Source organism: Epargyreus clarus, unplaced genomic scaffold (assembly GCF_041222505.1).
Source record: "Epargyreus clarus isolate Ecla_fem2 unplaced genomic scaffold, WU_Ecla_fem_2.2 ptg000015l, whole genome shotgun sequence".
Lineage (NCBI taxonomy): Eukaryota > Metazoa > Arthropoda > Insecta > Lepidoptera > Hesperiidae > Epargyreus > Epargyreus clarus.
This window is the reverse complement of record NW_027332223.1, coordinates 1,563,708-1,585,327: the sequence shown is the minus strand read 5'-3', so window position 1 is coordinate 1,585,327 and position 21,620 is coordinate 1,563,708. Positions and strand designations below refer to the sequence as shown.

Below are 21,620 nucleotides of genomic sequence, written 5' to 3'. Positions count from 1 at the left end.
TGACATACAAGTATGTAGAAAAAAATAGGAAGTGTGGATATATGGTGAAATATTTATTAGATTGTAACTAATCATGAAAGTTAATTAACGACGGATGGTGTCGGGAGTTGGATGGGTGACCGCTTGTGACTAAATTTTATGTATACTTTCGTGCCTTGGAGGAAAACACATTTAAGCGTCGGTTCTGATTGTTATTCTGGAATTAGGAAGAAGGAAATCGCTCGCTTTGATTTTATTATTTACGTATTGAAACCTATCCCGTAGCTCCTTCCACCAATCGGCATTGGATAATTTTCTAATTTGACCATCTTCAGATATTAATAAAGTTCTTCGCTAAACAAAACTCGAACTTACCTCATAAGCTCGAAGCTAATGCACAAATGGTTCCTAAAGTAGAAGTAATCCAGCATATGGATGACGTTATGCGCTTGCTCCTTGTCCTTCAGCCGGAGGTGGTCGAGCACCCGCACCTCCACCAGCGCCTGGTGGTGGAACCGCTTCTTGTTCCTGATAATCTTGATCGCCACCTGGGTCCCGTTGCGGTGGTCCAGCGCCCGGATCACTTGCCCGAAGGAACCCTTCCCGATCACTTCTAGGATTTCGTAACGATATGCTATGTGGTCGTGGATTTGCTGGAATAAAAATATTTTTTTTATTTAATAACTTTGAAGGAATATTTGTTTGAGGCGTGTAGGTATATGTGAAGACTAATTTTAATAATATAGATTCAAAATTGTACTTAAGTATTTTAGTTTTCCGTTTTGGATTACGGCTTGAAGGTTAGCTTATTTTAGACACCTTTACCTAAACGGTAAAGTACTTTGAAAACAGATAATTACAACGCAAAAGGAAAAGGCTTTTAATTCGTATAATAATTACAATGTTAAAGGTTTTACTCATTATCTTTTAACGTATAGGGATAAATGTTTTTGGCAAAACCTTGAGAAGGGTCCATTAATTTCTGTATTAGAAATTTTAATTAATTTTAAAACCAGCATGCAGTCTCCACAATAGGCGTAATGAGAGTGATCCATCCCTACGCATTTCAAACAAAAACACAACAACACATAATACCTACTACTCTTATAAGTTTCGTGAACCAGAGGCTCTAAACTCTAAAACCTTACTGTGGCAACCAGCTTACCTTATTGTAACTGCCATTCTCGTCATCGAACCCGCAGTTGTTGGGCAGGTTGGAGCGCGCCTGCACCTTGCTGGCGTCCAGGCCCAGGAACCATACTTCAGGGTACTTGCGGATCTCCGTCCGCTCCCACTCCGTCAGCCTCTCGCTGTAAACTTTTAGGGCTTCTGTGGACAATTTTTGACACAATTTAACATAAATTTTACGAGGATAGACAATAGGTACTGCTGTTCATGCACATCTGTAACCAACTCCAAACACAAGTAGATTTCTACCTGAAGACTAAGTTGGAAGAAAAAAGAAAAAAATGTTTAGTCCGCAACTGTTTACATTGGATTGTGGCAGAGGCCCCCGCAAAATGTATTTTTCCCACATACAATTTAGGTCTTACGCCGCCACTGGACTCAGGTAAGTACCCTTACCACACCTTTCAAAGCGGAACATAGCACGCTTAACACGGCTGTTGTTAGGCAAAAACAGTTGTGACAGTGGTTCCTTTGGTGTCGAACAACAAAGTGTTCTATCCCCTTCAACCTCTTAAATACTAATTACTATCGCGCATTGTCATTGTCTCAGATAATGAGTTCCAAACACTATTAATTTCATGGCGATGTATTTGTCGCTGTATGCGGGGCACGTTCCACCTTGTTTGTTCGGGCTTCGGGAAAATTGGAGAAATTGATTCGATTCTGTTTGGGATGTGTTGTCGCTGAAACACAAGCTCAGTAATAACGGCTTACAGATAAACTTAAGGTTTTTACAAAGTATTATTGGTTTTTGGCCGAATACTTAAAAGAGAGATTTCGTGATTACTTTTTGGCGTTTAAAAAGAAATAGAAAACAAATGTGTCCTTTTTAATTTTTAATGTGATATATTTACTTATTAAATATGAGATTATATTTTTAGAAATGAATCCACAGGCTACATATTGCGTAGTCAATTCATTCAAATATTTGTGTAACATAAGTAAATATGTTATTCTGTTTGTCACCTTCGTCATGAACCCATTACAGTCCCACTACATTGCACGGGTGTCATCTCGAAGTGAGTGAAGTTTAGGGCATAGTACACCTTAATTAATGGCCATCTTCTTTTTTCATGTTAAATACATGTTTTTCTATTCTCAACTCCTTGCCTATGTGTTCAAAGTTAATTACTTTCGTCCTCGCGTGCTCAATCCCTCCGACCTCCCGATAAACCACGATTAGGGATCGGCTGCGTTACACGTGGTCAAACACTCCGAAGAGAAATATTTGTTTGCGCACAAACACTTCCCTACGGAATTGGGGTGTGCTCGTACCTAATTTGTAAAATTAGGTGTCTTTTATTTCATATTATTATTTCCTGACTTAGTTTATGGATGTCTTTGTTAAGAGATAACCGAAGTTATGACAAAAGTTTAAGTAGGTTTTAGTATATTCAAATTCATAATCTTAAAACCTTAGAAAAACAAAATTTATTTGAAGAACAAAATATGTTGTCTTTAGGTTATGTTTGTGAGGATTACCCGCTTAGTAGGGGTTTTAGTAAAATGTTGTTATTTGGTAACACTAGCAAAGGACTAATTGTGCCTTTCTTTACCTATATAATGTACTGGGGTTTAAAAACGAAAAATGCTAACAAACCAAGTTATTTGGTTGTTCGTGCATAAACGCGACCCCAAAGTCAACGAAATTTGTTCCGTTTTTAATTAGGTCGATGACCTCTGTACTACAATAATAATTCTATAATTGATTTAATATCCTGTACACGATCCCGGATTCAATTTCTGGCCAGACAAATATTTTAATGATGAATATTGATAAGTATCTGTTTCGGGCCTAACATATATATTTTTTTTTAAAGTTCTTAAATCAAATGTTATTAAAAGCTTCAGTTTCGAAGCTTATAAGTATAAATCTATAATAACAGTTCATTTTTCTGTATATAATCCGCTCCGCCACGCGGGCCGTCAAATAACGTAATATATTTATATTGTACGTGTAATCTTTATAAATTTCAATTTAATATGTGACGGTAAGCTTAAATTACTTAAACTGCAAGTCAACGGTTACTGGAGTAAATGTGCTTCTATAAGGGCACAAAAGAAAACAAACGTTTACTCAATAACTTTAGCAATATCCCTTACAAAGTATTTTCGAAAGGTACCAGTGTTCTTTGCTGAATAGAACAATTAAGCTTAAAATTAGGCTAACTACGATATTTTGTAAACAATCCAAATTAATTAGGTAATTTCTGCGCGTCGTTTACAAATTTAATGGTTTATTATAATTACCAGTATGTATCGTGATAAAGTATGTAGTAATTTTGATTGCATTGTAGAGAGAATTCATATGCCAGAGTCTTTTCGTTTAGTCGAATACACGCGTGGCGACTATCCGCTACTCGCCAAGAGATGGCGCAACATGTATTTTGAATCAAGCTATTGATGCTTTTTCAACATCTTGCATATATACAAGCTCAGACCGGAGACTGTCGAAGCACAGCAGCTCCTGGGCAAGATCACCTAGCACACAGGGAGATCTTTGCCAAACACGCAAAAGTTTAACAGTTGATACATTTGATAACTGGCTTCAGCTTCCAAATATTCCATACATTCTTATTTTCATTGAAATCCGCTAAGTAGTTTTGGACGTTCGCTTGTAAATGATACGATAGTGGCACGAAATTTACATTATGCTTATGAACATAGGCCACAAATCCATTATAGTTAGATATTATGTTAGACCATACGTCATCATTCTATTGAAATATAGTTATTCCACTCTATTCAACACTAGCTTCTACCATCAGCTTCACTCGCCGTAAGTGGTTTTCATCTATCCCTCGGGAACTGTACTTTTTTCGGATAAAAAGTAGACTATGTCCTTTTCTGAACTCCTGATAACGGGTTAACAAAATTTCATGAAAATCGGTTATGTAGGTAAGGCGTAACAGTGTAGCAACAAAGAGACAAAGTCATATTTGCATTGATATTAAAAGTTGGGATGTGGCACTAACATTTTACATGGTAAAAGGATGTACGGAAAGATACGGATTATCACCCCTTTTCATAACATAGGAGCAGCGGACCAGCATGCAGTTAGTAACCACTTACCATCATACGGACTGCATGAACATCTATAATCCGCTCATGAACATCTATCAACCTCAGACAGGATCAGATTCGCTGACGCGCAGCTACTCCTGAGGACTAAGCTGGAACGCCGCAGAAAAGTATGTCTCCCTTACCACAACTTACTTAGCCTTAAATCTTGCGGGCAGAGCAATAACTTTAAATATAACTCAGTGTCAAAACACGAGACCTTCTCGTTTTCTAAGAATAGAGCTCTAAGCCGTTGAGCCATTAGAATTGAGAGCGTAGCGCCGCGAGCAATCATTATATTTAAGATTATATAGGGCTGATACCAATTATCCCTTTAATCTACTAGAGCTACGGTATCCCTTGTCTGTCGTAAGATGCGACTAAAAATGGGCTTCAGGGGTCGCAGGTGATAAAAGTAGAAGTGCGTGTTTGGAAAAACAAGTTTAACCTTATTCTTAGGGCAAGATGGTATGTGACCACGACTGTCCTCTGAACATCACTACAAGAATATTTTCTTGATTCATACTTTTAACTGCGTTGCTTTTATGCACACATATTTGATTTTTTTCTACCTATAATTTCTATCTTATAAAATCAATATCAATCGCTGATCACTTAAATAACCTGTGAGATTGCTTAACTTTTTTATTTCGCCAAATTGTCCCAAATAAAACATTCGTATTTTAAATAATTTCAATTTACAAATTAACACGAAGCACGTCAAAGGATTCTGTTTAAATATTAACATAATAATAGAGGCGTAGCCCTATCTGTGGAAGCTTCCGCGCAGAGGAGGTCAAGGGCAGGTCGCTCCAGCCGGCTCAGCCGGGCTCCTGCGACCTCGACTGCACGCGTATTTGCATACACGTGGCCACATTGCATTAACAAAACATAAACAAAGCAACTGACATAAGGATACCAAGGAAACTGACTTCTTATCACGCGGGTTTTAACCGCATGCATGCCAGTAGTATCCAATCGATGCCTAAATTATTTTCCTGTCATGCAAATCACACGCATGCGATGCGCGTAAAGACGAAGGATCCATTCACGCATGTGGAAAATATATACCCGCGTGGCAAGGCAAACGCCCTAAAATACAACATTTATCATCATAGTGTCATGTAAAAAAAGGAAAATAAAAATATCCAGATAACTATCTTTAACTTAGTTTAGTGACAGATTTCCAATAGTGCGAGTCCGGACTTTTTATCAGAAGTTCATATTTGTAATCCACCGTATCCGATAAAATTTTAAATTTTATCTGATCATTAAGCATTGTAAAATCCTCCACTACTTGCTTTGGGGCAGTGTAGTAGAACGCTCAAAGCCTACCCGAGTACAGTAGAAAGGCACGTAATACCAGTGTGCCTCCATCTCATCTTAGTTAAGTGTAAGTAGTAAGCTAATGTAACTAAAACTATAAGTAAGACGCTAAAACTTGTCTTACAAATACATTAATTATACTAGCAAAAAGCGCAGCTTTATAAGGGCTCGCGTATCGTGAATGGTACGAGTATATTCAGTTTAAGATCCTATATCAAAGATGATGTGGTCACTTATTAATTAACAATAAATTATTAAATCTACCTTTCGTCAGAAGACCTATGAAGAGCAAAGCTACCTTTGATCCAGAACCAGAACCACTTTAAATGCTTGTGGTGGATAACTTATATTAGATCCATTTTTTGGGATTGTAATTTTTTTGCGATTTATCCTTGGTATCTTTTTACTCTTGAATTTAAACTCCGCCATACTTATAAAATTATTGCGTCTGATTTGCAAAAAATATTTTTTAAGTATATATAGGTATAAGCTATTGTGGATGTCTGAAACGCAGTACATTATAAGTTAATCTGGGGTCTGTTACCAATCAACAAGATGGTGAATGACCTTTATTATTCTCTTCATGTCGATTTGGGTCATTTATCAGTGAATGTTGAATTCACCACGACTTCTTTAATTTACTAAATCTCCGAGGGATACATTCCGTAAAGCTGCGAATGAGCTACTAATTAATTCTATTAAATAACATTTTTATCAATTGTTAAATTAACTATTAAATTTATGAATTAAATTAATGAATTATGTGTGTGGCCTGCTCAATTAGTTTTGTATTTTCTTTTATGTTTCTACCTAACATAACCAATTCTATACAATACAGGAACGAATTTCCGTAAAACACAATGTGATAGTCGCTAAATTGTAAATTTGTCACTGGGCTTTTTGCCACAAACAAAGTATTTTTTGACGATGGAAATGAAATTTGCGGATGGATTCTAAACGGATAGTATTTAAACGAGTGACTGCAAATAAAAGTTTTGAATGACAAAAATAATGTATTTTGGTTATAGTATTAGGTACTAAGGGAGCAACTGGCTGCGAGTGACGAGAAATCAACAGAACAGCAACTTACAAACATTAATTTGAGCGACCTAATATTTTTCTAAGTGTAAACATTACGTCCTGCGTTTTATTCAATATTTAGCAAATGTTTTTTTTTAATACTGAGCCGCATTTTTTTTTTAAATGAAGTGTTTCGAATACAAAAATCACTTTGAAAAATACTATAATACTAGAATATTGTGTGCTCATGTCATTGATCATGAATAAAGGTAAAATCTGAATTCATACAGATTGGGCCCACCCGCTCGCTGGGCGCTGTCGCGCCCTGCTCGCTTCGTTTTATATTGTCTTATATGTTCCAACCTAACCAATTCAATTACAAAAACCTAATCTATCTTAATACTAAAGTTGCCTCTCTATATTTCCAGTCGCTCACTTAGTAATGTAGTCGCTCACTTAGTAATGTAGTCGCGCAAGTTATTAAAACAGTATGTCATTATCAGTCGCTAAGGTTTTTTTTTATTTGATCGTTTTATAATTTCCCACTGTAAACAAAAACTTAGATTAATCGGATATGTGGAGTTTTTGAAACTGCACTGCGTCAAAACATTTATAATATCCAACGAATATTATAAAGGCGAAAGTTTGTGAGTATGGATGGATGTTTGTGCCTTATATTAATCGGATTTGAATGAAACTTTACAGCATTAGTCTATAAGTACACCAGTATAACCTGGAGAATACAATTCATAAAGATATGGCTATACTATACTTAGTTGTCAGAGCTATATTGATGTACCTACCATACGATGTATAATTCAAATTTTATATGAATAGTAATTAATTAGATACATTTTCGGTACGCATATTGTAAATAGATTAACTTTTTCTTTGACACTAAATAAATCGGATGGATAGTTTAAATTAAGGTGGTAGAACCCTATGTGGTTCGACTCCGGCAGCACCACCGCCACACCTAGTTCTGCCTCATAACAGCAGCGGTGTGTTCTGGTTCGAAAAGTGTGGTAAGGGTAACATGATTTTTTGAGGCGTTCCAGCTTAGTCCAGTTTAGTCCAGGGGTAACGGCGCATCTGTGGCCGACCTCACGTAGGAATATGTAATCCTATCTGGGTTTGATTGCAGATGTCCATGGACGGCTGTAGCCACTTACTACAGGTGAACTGCATGCTCGTCTGCTACTCATATATTATTAAAAAAAAACTTATCTGAGACGTTCCAGTTTAGTCCTCAGGGGAGCGGCGCTTCTGTGGCCGACCTCTGTTAATTACAGATGTCCATGGGCGGCAGTAGCCACTTACCATCATATGGACTGTATGCTCGTCGGCTACTCCTATATTATAAAACAAAGAAAACCTTGTAACCAAACGCTTTTAAAATACACCGGTGAAACCTCGGTGAAACGCTGCCACGTTAGCATTTTCATATTTTTGATTGACATAATTATGTCATAAATGTCTGCATTCATCATGACGTTTTTTTTATTCTGCCATTATTTAAACAAAAATAATCCAAGTCATACAGCCATCAATGTTACACTAAGTTTAAATTTGATAAAAAAGTGTTTTTTTTTTTGTGTACAAAACCTTATTTCAATCGTGTTGGTCCAATCTAGACATGACCTTAAGTAACTATGTTAAGTTTCAAATTTATAAGCCCTGTAGTTTTTTCAAAAAAGGGAAGGAAAGCTTGCAAGATTTTCGAATTATAGAGGACTCGCTTCGCTCGCCCTAATTATAGAACCGACTTTAAGAACCATTGAAAAAGAGCCTTAAGACGACCATATATTCATAGAAAAGTGAGACTGATAATAACAAATCTAGGAATTTAACTACTAACCACTTAAGTAATATATTTTATCCTTATTCAACGCATGTTCAACGAATTTCGCAAAAATACATTTTCCAGCCACAATTTCATACGAGAGTACGAGTCTTATATAGATCGAAATGCAATAACGTCAGATTGACATGACAGCCGAAAAAGCCGTGCGGCTGCCTGAATTTCATTTCATTATAACTGTCATAACTTGTGACGTAGACACAAGTGGAAAATACGGTTAACTTGTGGTTTTGGAAGGAATGGTATAGCCACAAATGTTTTATTTAAAGAAATATTTACATTTCGAAATATGTTTCATTCAGGCTTACGACTTTTTTTTACAGAACTGATACTATCACTTATGTTCCCTAGTAACCACACAGTACAAAAATCTGGATTGTTATAATAATTCCTCACCAAAATAATCAAATAAATCAAACCATAGTTTTCAAATGATACATAATTCTTATGCCTATATAATGTTTGTACTCAATATACTATCTGTTTTTCTATTTGTATTCAATACTAGCTGACCCGGCAAACTTTGTACCGCCTCAAAATCTATTTATCAAATAAATTATATAAAGTATAGCCTATGTTACTCGTGGATAATGTAGCTTTCGAATGGTGAAATAATTTTTAAAATCGGGCCAGTAGTTTTAAGCCTATTCATTACAATCAAACAAACGAACAAAGTTTTCCTCTTTATAATATTAGTATAGATAATTATAGTAAATACCTACTAATAAAACATTAATTACTATATTATTTATTATGAAACAAATGAATCAAAGTAAAATTCGTTATTTAATCACTCTTTAGTTAAATTAAATTTTAGAGAGTAATTAGCGACTTTAGATCAAAAATCTTTTAAGATCAAAGTGAAGTGAAGCCTGTGATTTTTACTTTTAAAAGATAATTTTAATCGAAGTTAAAACGGGTCAGCGACACTATAATCTCTATAATTTAGACAAAGGGTCTAAATTTATTTAATACACTATAAATTTAGAAAAGCATTTATTATACGGTTTACTCAAACTTTACTTTGTTGATAAAGTTAATGCCTAAAAGGGGACTTTTATTATAAAATGATACATAAAACAGTTAAATTACTTGTATATCAACGTGCCTATTTAACATATTTCTCTACTTGCGTTCCCAATGATAGCATCTTTTTTTTTATATGTTTGAGCCTAACGATAAAGCAGACGTGCTACCTGATGGAAAGTAGTCAACGTCGCCTATGAACATTTGCAACACCAGAGGAGTCCCAATGCATCGCCGGCTTTGCCAATGCATCGCCGGCATCTGAGGTTAGATTAGTTTAAGTTCATAAATTAATCAATAAGATCAGGCTACTGTTACAAAAAAAGAATGTTTCTGCCACATTCGAGCTAATCCAGTCTACATAGAATCAGCGTGGTAGTGTAATCACTGTATACTCCCACAGTTGTATGGAAAGACTCGTCTCCAGCAGTATCCAGCAAAAAGAGTTGTGGTCTAACATGAACGACATAAAAAAATATATTTCATATATATCCAATGTTAAACAGCAATAAAGCATTTATTTTCAAAAGTCGCAAATTATATTCAATTTTATCGTTAATAAACAGACTCCACTAGTTATAGTTCGTTGATCTTTTTAATATTAAAATAAATTAAGCCCCTCCGCAATTTGAATAGCAGTTTTACGCCGACGCGCATTCGTGCTAAGACAATTTTATAAGTAAATAGTTTTTCATCTTTATCTGAACCTACTCTTTCATAGACCTTTACACCAAAGGGCTGAGAGTGCATTGACATTGAAGCGTGATATTAGAAAATACGAAAATATACCTGCTGAAAATATAACGAAATTCACTAAGGAGTTGTCTGAGAGTCAACAAAGTTAGCGAAAAAGCGATCGGGCGTTGAATAGAACTTTTTCCAAGATATTTTCGCGTCTTTGATATAAGATATCAATCATCTTGTAGGCGTCTTAAATAGTAAAAAGGTTCTGTATGTTCAGTAGGTTTTAGTTGATACATTTCGTAAACAGTAGATAAATGATGTATTTATTTATCACGTAAGTTATTTTTCATCGTTATTCATCCATTATAGTCGCGTTTCTTAACCTCAAAACGAGAAATTTGCCTTTGGATTTAATATTCAGGATTATTTTTAAACAACTTACAACGTAGGTACCTCAGCCTTTGTCCCTGTAGTCTCGGGAATAGAATAGGGCTACGGTATCCCCTGCCTGTCGTAAGAGGCGACTAAAAGGGGGCTTCCGGGGTTGCGGGTGGCAAGAGTGGAAGCTCGAACCGTCCAGCAAGCAACCCTGGGAAGGACGACGGTATGTGTGGTCGCATACCGTCGTAAACACCAGATGGTGTGGGAGGAGCCAAAAGTGCTCCCCCAGGGTAGAGCCCGATCGGGGCATTGCGCTTGGAGGACTCCGGTTGTGTTCCCTCGGAGATCCCGGAGTTTTCCAACAAGCGTTGAGGACAACCACCGGGGGGGTTTTAGTGCGGTAAAAATCCCACATAACCCGGCGTCGCTCCCACGTCGTCGGGTACCTTTTGAAGGTTTCCCCCTCGTAAACAAAAAAAAGGTACCATAGCCTTATTTATATTTAGCGTTAAAAATTACTTTGAATTGGAAATGTAGGTATCCGGTGAAAGTTCCACATTCCTTCAAATCTTGATCGGATGCATTACATTTGGATTATGTCGTAAGATACTGAAATTGGTCATACGAAAAGTTCCACACTATCATAGAGCGACAGTCTAGATGGGTACGTATCTACAGATTAAATAATTATACAGACTAAATCTTATCTGAGGTGTTCCAATTAAATACTTAGGGTAGCAGAGTAACGTATGGCCGATTTCAGGTAGGAGTATCATGTTATGTGAGGTTGGTTACATCTCGTTAGGCGGCAGTAGTTATGTACCATCATGAGGACTTCATTATCCTTTGCTACTGTTGAATTACAAAGAAAGTTACGTGAGATTGGTCTCAAAGATCACATCACTTTGGGTTTTTATTTTCCACCTACGGACCCCTGAAAAAAATCAGCTGATTCACGCCTTCCACACGTCAGGCGAAATAACGAGGCCCTCGAGCTCCATCCAATCCGCGAAAAGCCGTCATGGTGCCGTCATTGTGTGATAGGATACAGTATTCAATACATGGTATTCAACTTTAATCTATTCATGTCGGATTGAATACGTGTCGCCGACAGTCTGGCAGAATCAAGTAGTTTTCTGGAAAATATTTTGTAAAAAATATATTTTTTTACTCGTCACCACTCCACGTTCTGTGCCATTTGAAATGTTATGAGTTGACCATCTTCAGGAGTAGCAACGTATCTCTTATCGACTAAGGTAGAATCCCTTCTATAGGTATGATTAATTAGTCATATGTTACGAATAATTATAGTTCAAAAACAACAAAAAGACACGCTAAAATCGCACAAGGAAAATCGGTAATCCTGATTCCTGACGCATCCTGATGAGGAGAATGGGATAAAATTATTTAAATCGTGTATTGTCATGGGTTCTTGATAATTGAAATTAAATTAATCGGGCCGTTCAAAGTGGGTAAAAATCGAGTTCAACATACATACATACATACATACATACATACATACATACATACATACATACATACAACCCTAGCATATGAAAGCGTGGTAAGATATTAGATTATAGAAGCTTATAATTACGCTTTACGTAATTATAAGCACAAGTAAAATTGGGGAAATACAAGAGCCAAACATTTAGGCTGTTTTTGCATTAAATATTAAACTTTAATGATAATGTTCGTACGTAATGGCAAAAGTTTAAGTACTCGTATTAATATGAATTAAGGTCTAGCCCTGCTGCGCTTAACCTAGCGTATGTTTATGGTTTTAAGGTTACGCATATCCTTACTAATATTATAAATCCGAAAGTAACTCTGTCTGTCTGTTTGTCTCTTCTTCACGCCTAAGCCACTGTACCGATTTTATTGAAATTTTGTACAAAGATAGTCTAAAACCCGAAAAAGGACATAGGATATTTATAGGATAGATAAATGTTTTGGACCAAAAAGTCGATTATTTTAATCGATATTAGTAAGGATTGAATCGTAAACTATGCATTTGATCAAGTTATGATCTTTAGCAAAGTTGTTGTCCATGGGCCCACGAAGGTTTCAGAGTTGATACGACCAATTTTCGCCAGAAGGCGTCACTGTCATTCCAATGAAGGTACGAATTTTCAGTTTTATGTATATTAGTATGTCATATTATTTTCTTTTAAACGCGGGCGAAGCCGCGGGCAATAACTAGTATTTTATAAATCTGTGTTATTTAAGTAAAAGGTGGTACTGTTATTCAACTGAACAGTTGAACAACTGAACATCGCCACAGTTATGTCTACTGTTTAGTTCCTTTACCAATGATGTCAATCTTAAAAGCATTTCAAGATATATTACCATGTTTTAATGGGATTAAAGTAGCAAATAACCATATGTAGAGACCATTGGGACTGCCTGCGCCTGTTAATGTGAATGTCATTATTATCATAATCATCAACCTATTACTTTCCCACTGCTGGGCACGGGTCTCCTCTCTGAATGAGACGGCTTAAGCCATAGTCCAACGCGCTGGCAGAGTGCGTATTGGTAAACTTCACACACCTTTGAGATTTTTTATATATATTTCTCTGGTGTGCAGCTTTACTCACGATGTTTTCCTTCAGTGGTTAAAGCAACTGATAATTAATTTCTAATACGCACATAACTTCGAAAAATCAGAGGTGCCTGGGATTTGAACCTCGGACCCCTCGATCGAGAGGCTGAGTTTCTTACCCACTAGGTTATCACTGCTTAATAATGTGAATGTAACCAACCCCAAAGATTTTTTGTCGTTGGTCACAGATAAGTCATTATCTTATTACATATTCAGATGATGTAGTATCTCGTGTCATCTCCACCTCATCACAAAAACCAGAACACAGCAGAACTCAACGATGTTCTTAGGCAAAAGTAGATGTGTCTGTTGATGAAATGAAAATGAAAACAGTTGAAGTCTCCACAGTAGAATTACGAGGTCTACCTATAAATTTACATAGTGAGTACATTTTAATTACATTTACGAAGCTTCTCGCAAATAAAGGGTACGCTATTACTACATTTAGGTCATCGAACTCTGATTTACATAATATACGCTCGTGTAGTGTCGTGTACATGTTCATTTACTCACGTGTCGCAAAACATTAAGGCAGCCGACTGAAAACTTAATTTTGAGGTCCCTGGCTTATATCACTGAGACTTTATAGAGTCAATGTCCCGACTTACACAATAACATGAGTGTATGTGTAAAAGGTGACAAAATAAGCATGGTTCAAACATGGTATCACTGTCACATATTTGTAGTTATCGGTTCTTGCGCTTCGGCGGAAGGACTTCGACGGAAGGGTGCGGATTCCGACTGCCTTACACATGAGGCCACCAGATTAATCTTTGACTTGTAACGCATCTGTGATTGACTTCAAGTAGTATACGGTGAAATGAAATGAAATATATATTTATTTTGTATAGGCCAACGGCGGCACTTACAAATTGTCAGTTACAATATTTTCTTAAACTACTACCGAATCGGAACGCGACCTCTACTGAGAAAGCCTTTTTTAATTTTAAAAATAATTATTCTCTTTTTCATTTTTTTTAAATGCCATTATTTTTACATATAATTAATAAAGCATTAGCTCCAGTATCTTGCTTTACATTTATCTAAAAAAAGAAGTTTGTTCAGCAAGATACGCTACACTTTGACATTTTCTTAATTAACTAATAATTTTGTTATTGATCAGTCCCAAGCTGTTTTATCATTAATATAATCAGAAATTTTATAATAAGCTATACGACTAAGTTTGCTTTTGATAATAACTTTAAATTTATTAATTGTTGTTGAAAACAAATTTCTGATTTTGATAGACAGTTTATTATAAAAACGTATACATTGACCCACAAAAGAATTACTTATTTTCATTGGTATCCAATAGACGGTATTGTTCATAGGTATCCAATAGACGGCAGTGATCACTTACCTACTACTGAAGATGAACTACATCTCGTTTTTTTGCTAGTTCGTTGCAAGAAAAGTCTATGTGCGTAATAAATTTTGTATGTATTAAAATATAAGTAAGAATAAAACACAAAAAGAAAGAAAAAATCCTATTATATTAAAATTTGTCAAGATATACTTATTTTAAGGCAATAATGCATACGCCCTAATATAATACGCCCTAACCGTTCACCTTACTGGACACCTCGCATGACAAATCATCCCCATTACAACAAAGTGATAGCGTGTAACCCTTTCCATGAAAAAACACTTAGATGTGCCAACTTTTACGGTGATCGGTCAAACGTGTCTATAAATCTAAGAAAAACACCAACCATCCACTTTCATATATTAAGATTACATTGCGTTATTCTACGTTTCAAATATAGCGCAGGGATAGCGAATCGAAATTGGTTTTTAGACGAAAAACATCGATTTTCAATCGTCATGGCGTGATGAATTGATCTAGCGTAGGTCTTGTATCTCAAATGAGATTGACATCCAAAGGCTTATATAAGGTGCAGGACAACAAGGAAAAAATCGAATATTCCCTATTATCGATTACTAGATTAAAGAAAGATTTAGATTATAGATTCGATTATTTTGTCATCGATATTTATGCGGATCGTTTCGCCAAAATTCGCGACTCGCGTCATATTCAATCAGTATTTTTCGAAAAAACGTCATCCCTAACAGCACTTACCTACAACCTACAAAGATTTAGTTGATTTATCCACGCATTTTGCAGTTTTTCTCAGTCCATTTCTCGGTCGAATTAAGTACAGCGGCCCGTTGACCCACATTTGCGATCTCCAGAGATTCCCGGATAGATAACGTGGAGATTATTCATCGTTCAGCGAATACTTCAAACTTGTACGAAGACGGGTATATTTGTATAGGACTTCTTAGGGAAAATCCGCAACAAAGCCTTTATTATTCTGGATAGAGATTTTAAATGGTGATTTATGTAAAACGAAATACCGTTGAATAGGGATACGTTTATTGAAGCTAAAAATATGTATTTTGTCTTATTTTTACCCATGTGAAAAGGGTAATGTCTATCGTGCGTATATTTATCCTGTACCTAATTATATGTTAACGGAAATGTATATAATCTATCATTGTATGCAATTCCTAGGAAGTGTATATAATACCTAAATAGCAATCGCAAATGTGAAAATACACGCTGCACAATACACGCTACACTTCCAAAAAAAAATAATTTCAGAAAATCTTTAGAGAGTAAAGACAAATATCTGTGGAACTTTTTCAACTATTTTTCGTTATCCTTGTCAATTTTTCTTTTCTAAAGCCAGGTTATTTAATGGGTCAATCCTATAGAATTCCATACGGGAATGGTTAGGTTAGGTTAGAACATAAAAGAAAATATAAAATATAAGCGAGCAATGCGCAGTAGCGCCCTGCGAGCGGGTGGGTCCGATTCACGTTAATTCAGACCTAAACTATATGATTGATATTTATTCTAATACAATAACCAAGATTATTGTCTCAGCGCATCCCTTTAGTAATAAAAAATGTTATTCTCATTTTAACAACATGTTTTATTACAGAAAGCATTCCTTTTATACATTTGCTAATGCGATATTAGAATTATATACAATTCCTAGGAAATGTATACATTTAATAGGAAATGTATACATGTAGAAAATGTATACATTTCCTAAAGAGCTTAGGAATTGTATACATAAAGCCCAAACATTTTAAGCAGTCGAGTTTTTGTTGTCATGTTCCATGAAGATACTACCATACCATCCAATACTATACTTACATACCACAGAGCCCCACTACATTGAAAATAACCCAAAAACGAGACATACGTATACGAGTATGAATAGTAGCCAAATAAAATACTCAAGTTATTTACATGTAACTAGAGCTTATAAAATATTCACAAATGTATCAGAGTTTGAAATAGCGTGTTTCCACTTGGAAACTAATTTACGTAACAGAGCTGAAACCACTGAAAGTAAAGGAACTTTGCTGAAATTAAGAGAATTTCAACCTCGTCATTTCGCTGCAAAACAAATGGTCCTGAAAACTTCAAACCGGAGTGTTCACGTGTTTAAAGTTTGTTGCTGACTGAGTTGTTATATAAATATTTTTTTCTACCATTTTTTAAATTGTGTAGTTGCTGGTGGCCCTAGCGGCCTTTACAGCTTCATCGGGTGGTGGTGAGCCTGAAGCTAAGCCTGGAAAAGAATTGGTCACCTTTTCCGGTTTCTTAGACCTCCTTTGTTAGAGGTAGGGTACGCTGTGGACCTACTTATTGCCGGAGTCCTAGCCATCCATTTCTTGTTACGCAGCGATTGTGGCTGACCAATGGGCATTTCCTATGGTATGGTGTCTTTCTGTTTTAACATAACTACATAATCTTAAAAAGGTATCTTTATATATATATTTCTTATGTGCGTGTGTATGTCACTGAACTCCTCCTAAACGACTGGACTGATTTTGATGAAATTTGTTGTGTGTGTTCAAGGGGACTTGAGAATGGTTTAGATTCACAATTTAGTCCGTGGGAAAAGGTTTTTAAGTAGTAGTTGTTGTTTATTTTGGAATGTTTCACATTGGATTCGTCAGATTTGGTCCAAACTCTATAGGGAGTAGCATTTTCTAACACCTGTTATTATTTATGTTATTGTATCAGGGTAAATTGTTATTAATATTTTGTTTTACCCTCGTATTATACACACTATTTACACACATAAAGACACTTCCCAAAAAAAAATGTCAGAAAATCCTTAGAGAGTAAAGACAAATATCTGTGGAACTTTTTCAAATATTTTACGTTGTCCTTGTTAATTTTTCTTTTCTACAGCCAGGTTATTTAACCAGGATATATTAGTAAATACTTAGCGGAGGCCCTTGAAACTATTGGATAACTACCCTTTATTTCTTTAAATAATACAATCTTTTATTTTATCCCCAAATCAATAAGAATGAATAAACAAAGTCCTAACACGATTAACTATACAGTTACCTAAACGAACTAGGTGTCTATTTCGAAACAGCGGTATCGTATTTAAATGTACAGGCAATAACTCAACCCTGGTCGGAAAACTTGGAACAAACCGGCAGACTTGGCAGAACGTTGCTTCCCGGCATGCAGTCTCATCGATTGTTCTACGTAATGCCACGATGTTGTGTCATAGGTAAACTTTGCAATATCAGTAATACAATACTATATTGCATTTGATATGCGAAAGAACGTTTATGTTACCAAATGATGTACAATCCGTTTGGTGTTAAGTCATCATTGTAACATAAAAACATCAAAATTGAAGATTAAGTGATTTATTCCTTTTCATCATTAAAATGTATGTACCAAGCACGCAGACCATTTTGATGGTAGAACACTGCCACTCTATCATCTGTAATCAACCCAAAATATGCTGGCAGTTGTAATCATATCTTAGAAATTGGCCTCAAGTGCATTGCTACTCTTGAAGATTAAAATTATGCTTGTGTGCCTTAAAAGCCTTACCACATTACTCTTGAAGGGACAATATAGTATTTTGTCTGTAGCACCATCACGGGGGTTCCTACCACCTTTAAAATATTTCTCATTTTAAGTATTTATCTGATCGAAACCCTGACCTCCCCATAATCTTAACTCTAAAACCTCAATTGAAGAACTCGATTAAACTTTTAAAATATAAAATAGGTATGATTTAAAGAAACTTACTCCTTAACTAATGTCCTATTCAAATTCACTGTCATATCAATTACTTTTGGAAGATTGCGTGCCTACATACTTCCTTTTCCCATCAAATAACTGTAACTATCGGTTAAAGAAAACGGATTGGTTATTACGTGAACTAACAAAGAGAAACGGAGCCATACTGTTTGCTCCGCGTAATTCCCTTCGTCTGATCCCTGGAGGGGATTCTGATCGAATTGAATCACATACCTTCCCATTCTACTGAATGGAGTTCAACTCTAACGCTTGGTTTTCAAGTCACATATTCGTTCTTCGTAAGACTTGTACGATTCCTATGTAATACTGACCACGTTTATGATTTAAAACGGGACACCTTTACTGGGCAGGCAGTTATCGGTGAAAATCAGATAAAATCGTTAAAATCATCATTAACAATTCACTACCCCCATGGTATTAAGCGACGACAACGATCAACATCAAAGATCGCGAAGACGAAATATTCTGTAAAATTTGTATTTTTGAAATTCCTCAGAAAAAGGTCTTTCCTTTGCTAAATAACCGTTGCTATTTTAATTTTTTCTAAAACGAGACATTTTCGCGACCGCAAATTACTTGGAAATCAAGACAGTGTGGCTGAAAACGAAAAAAGGCCCTTTCAAAAAGGGTCGTTTGGTCTCTGCCCTTCTGGTCTTCTTATTACTTTAGGAAATAATTATAATTTACGTCAAAATTAATAGATAACAAATAAAAGGCTAAATATAGTCTCTGAAATGTGGTATACACTTTACGACTAACCAATGCTGTTTGCATTTTCACTTAAATTAAACATTATCGCGTCCCCGAGTTCTTGGGGACAACGGGACAGTTGCTGAAAAAGGGACTGTCCCGTTCAAAACAAAACGGATGGTCACGCTAGCTATACCTGTAGTTTCTAAGAGCATATTTGCTACCGAAGGGACGCAGTTCTAGATCTTAGATTAGTTTTCAATCGAAGCAGTGTTCAGCTCACGTCGGTAATTCTTCGCTAAGAGTTAAATGGAACTTTAGTCCCCACTTAATACTTAATACCTCTATTTAGCTGGGAGATTGCTTTAGAGTATATGTTAACCATTGTTTCATTTAGAGCGTCGTATTCGTGAGAAAGGTAGAGTTGTAGTTAAAGTACATACATGTTTATAAACCTCTGTCCGTCTGTTTCAATTGTCTGTTTATAAGCATGACCGGTCTCGTACTCGAACATATTTCGTATCATATACCAAAACGTCAAATATACGGGCGTCAAATTCAGTTCAAAAATTATTCCTTTTCGCCGTTGTTTAATGGGAGATTGCAGACTGTAGCCCGCATAGCCTTGCGGCTTCCGTAGGTGGTGCCTCATCCACAAACTTAAGGACCGTCAGACGCGGAAATTGTCGGAAATTCATTAGTTAGACAGGCTAATGGTCACGTTCATGTAGTTGAGATTAAGTTGAAACACCAAATATACGAGTAATTGACTCTTTTGCCACCCTCTTAACACTGCCCCTATAAAGTAGGAATACTTCTGAAGACGCTACAAATATTCGTATCTAAAGTGAAATGTTCTTATACTGAAAATAAGTCTACATACCAGAAGAAGTGAGGGGCGAAGCGCGAGGAGAGGCCGGCTGCGCGTTGTGGTTGTCGTCTCGGGGCGGGCTGGCGACTGCGCCCTCCAAGTTGTTGTTCACCGGCGGCCCGGGGCCCTCGCCCGCGCCCGCTTCTAACTGCAGCTGGAATGGAAAAAAATGTGTTTAGTTCATGTTTAATAACGTAAATATCGTGTTTGGGTTGACTAAATAACATTGAACCGCATGGCGATGTGGTAACTATAAAGTATGTTATGCTAAGAGTTCGATTCGTTCGAGATTTGTAATCAACCACATTTAATTAAAGCCCTACCGAGCTCGACTACAGGTGCTTCCCTTGAGTCGGAACGCCCTAATGACAAAAATCTGGCATACCCTACAAGCCAGCATACACAAGACATTATCGCAGAGTTACCCAAGAATGAAGTCTATCTACACTAACTGGTGTTTGGTCTCGTAGCAAACCCTCATGGTCTGGATTGCACGAACGTTTTTGCTAAGGCACAAGATGTGGAATAAACTTCTTCTTGAGGTATTAGAGCGCTATGACATAAGGCTCTTCAAGAAAGACGCAATACAACTCTGCTTCGATTCCTTCGTCGTTACAAATATCCGTAGGCGTAAAAGACTTTCCATCTCATCAGATAGCTCATCAGGTTCAAATATAAAAAGTACATTTTAAGACAGAAATAGATTTGCAGATGTTGTCGCCGTAATTAGATGGTAGAAATAACTACCACCTTTTAATACTTTGTATTCATGTTCCATTCTACAAACGATTATAATTGAAAGGTAAAGGTCAATGGTTGCGAAATGTCAATGGCTGCAAATATAAAATGCAAAATAAATTCCAAAGTATCATCGCTATTGCTGCGGATTTTATCATGTTCCAATTAAATATTGAAAATGTTTTAAAATTTAATTCTATAAAGGTGGGCTATTTAGTTTGACTATGGCTTGTGTGAAGCCAAAGAATTATTTTTACTGCTTTCGAATAATTTTGAAATTTCTAATTTGGAAAAAGATTAAAAAATAGAAGCTTAAAGTAAACTATACAATAATTATTATATACTCGTAGTATTTAGCATCGACAATTAACGTTACGACAAATTGAAATTGTCGTAGCACGACATTTGCGTATTTCATATAAAATTTCCTGGGAACCGAGGAACATTAATCATTTTTTCATGTTTTCAATTGCAGGTTATCTGGAATTTTAAACTTTTAAAAATGCACAAAAACACGCAATAAAGTATCAATTATAATTTACTGTACTTAGTTAATTAAAATGTAATAAATGCCTTCTCGAATTATATAAAAATAGAAATATGTTTATCTGGGAATTTTTAATTAAATTTAATACTAATCCGACATCAATTTGTTTCCAGGTTAATGACTTTATGATACAAGCATGGAGTGTAGACATTAAAGTAAAATACATCATGTTCAAGAGACTTACTCCACTCCGACAAACGGCTGAAATTCCGACAAATCGAACACTCGGTACTTGGGATCTGCGTTAATCCCCAAACTTCTAGGAACCGACATTAATCTCTACATTCAACGAGGGATTTCGATATTGAGCTCACATAACTTTTACAGTTCCGTATATTTTATGAATTACACATTAAGGCCGTATGTTAAGTGATAGAAACAGCAAATAAGCGCATAGTTTACCAAATGAAGTGGACAGAAAGCTGTCGTCCAAAGTTATCTATATTCTAAAGCCATTTCCAAAAATCCTAATAGAATAGGAGTTTGAAAGTAAATAACAAATGACATACAACCCCTAATAACTAAGTTGGGATTATTTAGATGCCTCGA

General features: G+C 36.0%; 1 protein-coding gene across 2 annotated transcripts in view; it reads right to left on the bottom strand.

Annotated features, from left to right (window-relative positions):
* Dyrk2 (Dual-specificity tyrosine phosphorylation-regulated kinase 2) overlaps positions 1–21,620 on the bottom strand; it is a 70,864-nt gene that overhangs the window by 18,882 nt on the left and 30,362 nt on the right. For both annotated transcript variants that reach the window (XM_073080690.1, XM_073080689.1), the window contains exons 2-4: positions 19,799–19,940; positions 1,145–1,308; positions 355–632 (exon numbers count right to left, since the gene is read on the bottom strand). In XM_073080690.1, the coding sequence (XP_072936791.1) occupies positions 355–632; positions 1,145–1,308; positions 19,799–19,940 (584 nt within the window). The remainder of the gene's footprint in view (positions 1–354; positions 633–1,144; positions 1,309–19,798; positions 19,941–21,620) is intronic.